This window comes from Coffea arabica, chromosome 8e (genome assembly GCF_036785885.1).
Source record: "Coffea arabica cultivar ET-39 chromosome 8e, Coffea Arabica ET-39 HiFi, whole genome shotgun sequence".
Lineage (NCBI taxonomy): Eukaryota > Viridiplantae > Streptophyta > Magnoliopsida > Gentianales > Rubiaceae > Coffea > Coffea arabica.
Genome location: NC_092324.1, coordinates 8,690,496 through 8,697,029, shown reverse-complemented (window position 1 = coordinate 8,697,029; position 6,534 = coordinate 8,690,496). Strand labels below are relative to the sequence as shown.

The 6,534-nt window shown below is 43.6% G+C and overlaps 1 protein-coding gene across 1 annotated transcript; it reads left to right on the top strand.

Annotated features, from left to right (window-relative positions):
• The first annotated feature begins 5,476 nt into the window (after positions 1-5,476).
• On the top strand, positions 5,477-5,989 carry LOC113704494 (uncharacterized). The gene has a single exon (XM_027226394.2). The coding sequence runs from the start codon at positions 5,477-5,479 to the stop codon at positions 5,987-5,989; it is 513 nt and encodes a 170-aa protein (XP_027082195.2).
• Positions 5,990-6,534: the final 545 nt, after the last annotated feature.

Below are 6,534 nucleotides of genomic sequence, written 5' to 3'. Positions count from 1 at the left end.
ATTGGGACAAAATAGGAGAAAAGAAAGTTTTAGATCTTTCAACAGTACCATGGGTTGAGAAAACTTATGAGAAGGTGAAGTTGATATGTTAAAGAATTCAAATGGCCCAAAGCAAACATAAAAGTTTTGCGGATAATCGGAGGAAAGATTTGGAATTTGAAGTTGGAGATAGAGTGTGTGGGACCCCGGTTCGTCCTTAATTTTGTTAATATGTGAATGAGGGTTTATTTATGTTGCAAAGGAAGTTTTAAGATTTATTTAATTTCCTTATATATTCGTTTTTGACAAAACCCTAATCGGAACCTGCCAAAACCCTAAGCTGGGTTTAAAACTCTAATTTCATCCATGGTATAAAGTGTGTGCATTAATTGCATTTGTGTATGTTAATACATGGTTAAGGTTAAGTATAGGTGATTAAGTTGGTAGGGTGATTAGTGGAGAAACTAAGAAGATTAATTAGTTGGGACTAGATTAAGTTTATAACCTATGGAGTAAATTGATAGGAAAAGAAAGGTTTAAGGGCAAGAGTGGAACAAAAGCTAAGTTGAAGTGCAAGGGCTAAGAAGCAAATAAGGTACTTTTGTGTGATTGGTTAGCCATAAGAAATATCTTTCCTAAGTGGTTTTGCACCACATATTAGTCATAAGAGACATAACCAAGTCATTAGTAAGACAAAACAAAGCAAAACAAGAGAGTGAGAGAGAGAGTGGGCCGTGAGGGAGAAGAAGAAAAACCAAGGGAAAGTTTGCAAAGTTCAACCAAAATTCTTCCATAAATCTTCATCTTGAAGCATAAAGAATCCACCTTGGAGTTGGCTTAAGGTCATTAGCCACCATACATACGTTATCTTGAGGTAAGAAAGTCTAGTTGAAGGTTTGAGTTGGTTAATGATTCATGAACTAGTGGTTATTGTGGTAAAGGATGCTAGTTGTGATTGATTATGGTGCCTCTTATGTTTCCCACTTGTTTTTATGGATTAATTTGGTGAAATTTGGGGCCTTGATGTTCGGCCATATGAACCCTAATTAGGGTTTCATGCTAAACATTTTAGTTAGCTCTAATCTTGTGTTATTGAACTTGTAGTGGTTGTGTTTGATGATTGGCTTCATTTGTTTGGTGAGTGAATGGTAAAAACTGATTTGGGTTAGGAAACCCTAGGCTAAAGCAAGGAGTATAAGCTTGGTTAAGGATTAGCTTGGTTAGGGTTTGATGCACTAATGGTTAGATTAACTTAATGGGTACATATGAAGTTAGGTTAGAAAGTGTAGTTAGTGTTTGGTTAGTTTTAGGGAATTTGTTGGTACAATTTTGGATCATTAGAAGGCTACATAGGAGTTGATTTAAGGGTGTGTATTTGATATGCATTTGGTTAGAAAACTTGCATGATACTCATAGAAACGGACCATGCGTTCGCGACGCGCGAAATCTTTCAAATCCAAAAGCAGGGCAGCCCAGACCTCCGGTTTTGGCTTCATTTTTTCTGTATATTCCGCACGGATTCAGGGCTTTCCCAAAACAAGAACGTTGTATATTTTGGAGTCCTTTGTGTGCCTGCAAAATTTCAGGTCAAACGGAGGTGTGTAGGCTGAGTTATAGCCAAAACCCTCACTCAGCTTTCAAATTCTGGTTTAGTCACGTTTTGTGAATTAGCTTCTGACCATGCTCAGTTCGCATGGATAACAATGGAACTTGGTGTTAGTTTCTTCATAAGAAATTTAGAGCTTTGTTTCAGATTCAAAACGGTATAAAGTGCGTCCAAATCTGAGCTTCGTAGCTTCAGTTATGGCCAAAATAAGATCATGTGTCAGAACTGCCTTGAACACTGGACAGTTCTGACGGGTACTTTGGCACTCAGTTTTCGTTCTGTTCTAAGTTGATCCAGGTCTTGGCCAGAACATAAAAGTTTTATCCTTATGTCTTAGCTTTCCAATGCCATTGGAATTTCTTGATTTGGGTCTGTGAACTGTAAGTTATGGTTCTTCCACTAGACCCTGTCCGTCACCCAAACATACGAACTTTTAGCACTTTGTTTCATACTTTTGACCTGTTTTCGTTCAGAACTGGATTAAGGTGTCTTCATGAAAATTGTAGCTCCTCTCCTTAGCTTCACAACGGTTCCTCATAAAACTTGATCCGACACCCGTAGCCTACATTGTGTTCAAAAGAGTTTTCGACTCCAAAACGGACACGTTTCCGTTTCCGTTTCCGTTTCAGTTTTCCGTTTCCGCGCGTGCATTGTTCGCTTTTGCTGTTTTGCTTGTTTATATGTATTTTGATATTTGTTTGAGCTATGTTATGACTCAATCTTCTGTCACAGACGGTGACGAGGTGAACGGAGACGGTGGGACCCACTGACGGTCAAGTTTGACCAAGTGCCATTTTTTTTCTTTACCTTTGGACTCTACGTAAGTAACGGGGTGTTTATGTGTTATGTGTTAAATGTCACTAATGTGAATTGTATGTGATATAAGGGTGCATAGGCGAGCGTATACTTTATCTCACTCGACCTAAACCCTAATCTGTACTTGCAATTGATATGAATGATGACATATGAACTGTATTGGGACTGAACCCCTGGAGCATGTGGCTCGGGGTGAATTTTTGTGTGTGTGTGATGTGAAGCTATGTATGGGCCCGATCTACACGATTAGACGGACTATTCGAGTCAGTTAGGGTTTGGTCGAAGTTAGTCCAAACTATCCTTAAGATCACTAACTTCGTGAATACAATTCGAATATGATTCGAAGCTCGAGCCATTTGTGTGTGTGTGGATACTGGCCAGAGTGGGTGTTAGGTGGTCGGAGGAAGAAAGTGGAGTTCTACGGACCTTTTCTTGTGGTCGACGGAGGGTCGACAGGTGATCACGCATGGCGGATGACTTGGCTTTGGAGCCAATCCGTATCCTTGCATTGTTTTGTTACTTTTGCTTTTATTATTACTGTAGTTTTTATTTTGATATATTAGTGGCATAAATGTCTGAATTGATGCTAAATTACCATTTTACCCCTACTTGCTTACTAAGCTTTAAGCTTATCCGTTTTTCTTTGTTAATTCCTTAACAGGGACCGTACGCGGGGATCACACTTCATGAGAGTTATATCCCTAGAATTGACCTTTGTAATTATACTAGTTGGACTTTCTAGGATATTTTTCCTGATTCTCATAGTTAGGGTTAGGACGCTGCTTAGGGTCCACTTTTTGGTTTTAGTTCTCGTTTTTGTGTGTTGTAGCGGACTGGAATGTCCCTTCTGAAGATGTACATATTGTAGATGGTACTTTTGAAGATGTATGACTGTAAATAGTATCTTTTGATAATTAGTCTCTTTTATTTACTTTTCATTTTCGAGTCCTGGCGCGAACCAGGCAGGCGGTCCACCAAACCCTTTGGTACGCCTCTGGGTGCGGTGGGGCCGTCACAAGTGATATCAGAGCGAGGTTAGATTAGAGAACTTGAGTAAACGGGATATACACGATAGGCACTAGGCAGATTTGATTCAATTAAGATGAATGCTAGATTTTAAGCTGAAATGCCGGCAAACTGACGAATTAATATTTTGTAGGTATGGATCCAAGCAGTTCGTGTGGTGTGGGACCCAGTGGTGTGGGATCGGGACCGGTGCAGAGACCTCCGAGTGTGGGGGGCCCGGTGAACCAGGTAGCGCTTAGACAGGTGATCCATTACCAGAACAGGCCGGGGGAGCCCTACACTCTATATTCACCCTTTGGTAGGATGCCGCACCGACCCTGTGAGTGTCGTTTCACCTATGGGTACCCAGATGAGGTCGTCCTGACGGTGAACGACGAGAGACGCTGCCTGGGAAAGGCAGTTGATCGCCTGACCAAACAGCTTGAGGAGGCTAGGGGAGTGACCCACGGCCAGGCTATACACCTTAGGGAGATGGAGCAGAGCATTAGAGATGAGGAGGAAATGACAGATTCCTTCCGTCGTCAGTTACACGACACGCACCTGCACCTCTTCGCCATGAAGAGGCAGCTACGGGAGAGGGTCCGGGGCGTGATAGCTGACTGTGAGATTGTGTTCGATGTGGTCACGGAGGCACCACCCAAGGCCACCGGCCCGGAGCCGATGGAGGATGATGATACTTTTGGCTCGGTTGGGGACTGGGCCTCTAGGGGAGGCACTTAGGGCCGCCTATGTGACTCTTGTTCTGCTTATCCATCTTTTGTATCCGGATTTGATCCGCTAGTTTTTGCGAGCTGAAGTGCTCTTGTATATAATGGGTTTTGCCCCGACCGGATGTCTGGTAAATTGTATAGTTTTGACGTGTATTTGTATATATGTGTACATACTGTTCTGGCGGGTATATATAAGCGTTTGCTTTATGTTTTACGAAATATTTTGGGTTTCATGTTTTCGTAATTCATTTCCATTTTTTTTTAGCTTTTTGCACTTTAAAAAATGGACTCCGGTGGTCGAGGTCGAGGTAGGGGGTGAGGTCGAGGTCTCGAGGTAGAAAGTGAACCTGAAAGTAACCAGGTAACTACAGCCATCTAGCGAATGGCTGATTTACTTGAGCAAATGGTCGTCCAACAAGGCTAGGGTAAGGGAAATAACGCCGAAAACCCTGGGAGCAATAGGGGGAACCATGAGGGGGAGGACCGCGCTTTAGAGCGGTTTCAAAAATTTACACCCCCTAAATTCATAGGAGGACCCAGCCCTGACGTGGCGGAGGGCTGGCTGGAGCGTATGTTGGATATTTTTGCCGCCTTGGGATATACGGAGGAGCGGCAAGTATCGTTCGCTACCTTTCAATTCAAAGGGCCAGCTCGAGCGTGGTGGAATGTGGTAAAAGCAAAATGGGAACGAGAGCGGACCCCCTGGACCTGGATTAACTTTACCAGGGAATTTAATGAGAAATACCTTCCGCCGATAGTACAGGAGAGACGGGAGGACGATTTCATTCGCCTGCGCCAAGGGGCGCTAAGTGTTGCCGAATACGAGACCCAATTCACTAAATTGTCTCGTTTCGCTCTGAATTTGGTGTTAACAGAGCAAAAACGGATCCGCCGCTTTGTTCAGGGGTTGAACGTTGAGATCCAAGAGGCGTTGGCAGCCGCTCAGTTGGATACTTTTAGTCAGGCCTTAGAAAAAGCGTAGAGGATTGAGACAGCCCGGGGTCAAGTAAAGGCATTCCACGATAGAAAGAGAAGGCAGCCAGGCACCGGAAACTTTAATGTCGGACAAAACTCGAGAAATGAGCCGCCCACTAAAATGGGTAGGGGAGCAGGAGGTCCACGACCGGCGGGGACTTCAAACCAGGGAAATGCCGGAAAGGGACAAGCGGGGCGAGGGCCCCAAAGAGGTGGCCACAAATGAGGGGTGACTACAGGGACGAGACAGACCTATGGTTTTTACGGAGGCAATCATACCGCCGATAATTGTTGGAAAAATAGTGCAGTCAGGAAATGCTTTAAGTGTGTTAGTACAGAGCACCTGATTGCACAATGCCCAAATATGCGGACTGAAGGAAGCACTTCACGAGCAGAAGGGACTACGCCAAAACCAGCAAATGCAGCAGGGAACCGACCAAAAGTGTCTGCGCGGGTTTATGCTATAGGCCATCAGGAGGTGACTGACCCTTCGGCAGTCATCGAAGATACGCTTTCTATATTTCGGCGTACCGCAAGGGTGTTAATAGATCCTAGTGCTACCCATTCTTTTGTGAGTCCTGCATTTATGGCACATATAGATATTAAAGCAGAAAAGCTGCCATATGATTTAGAAATAAAGACTCCTATTACCAATAAGAGCATCCTTGCCAATATGATGTACAAAGACTGTGACGTGTGGATAGGGGAACGAAAGTTATCGGTAGATTTAATAGAATTAGCTCTTAAGGGGTACGATCTTATATTAGGTATGGATTGGCTAGCTAAGTATCATGCACGCCTAGACTGCAGTATGAAAAAGGCTGACTTTCACATACCGGGTGAGCCTACATTGCAATTAGATGTACGAGAAAAGTAAGCCTCCACCACTCTTATTGTTGGGATTCGAGCCCGGAAATTGCTAAGTAAGGGTGACCGAGGGTTTTTGGCCATGTTAATTAATACCCCAGGAGAGCAATTAAAAGTAGAAAATGTGCCGGTGGTGTGTGAGTTTCCTGAGATGTTTCCCGAAAAGTTGACCTCACTACCGCCGGAAAGAAAAATCAAATTTAAGATTGATCTGCACCCAGGGGCGGAACCAATATCGAAAACCCCTTACCGCATGGCTCCTGCAGAACTGAAGGAATTAAAAATACAGTTACAGGAATTATTGGATCGAGGATTTATTCAGGAAAGTGAATCTCCTTGGGGAGCCCCGGTACTATTTGTAAAGAAAAAGGATGGAGGTTTACGGGTGTGCATCGATTACCGGGGACTAAATAACCTCATGATTAAGAACAAATATCCCCTGCCACTGATTGATGAGTTATTTGACCAATTGCAGGGTGCAGTTGTATTTTCTAAGCTGGACCTTCGACAAGGATATTACCAACTAAGGATCCGGAAGGAGGATATCCCTAAGAC

Excerpts from the sequence above, each read along its gene's own strand:
- LOC113704494 (XM_027226394.2), top strand. The coding sequence starts at position 5,477 with ATGCGGACTGAAGGAAGCACTTCACGAGCAGAAGGGACTACGCCAAAA.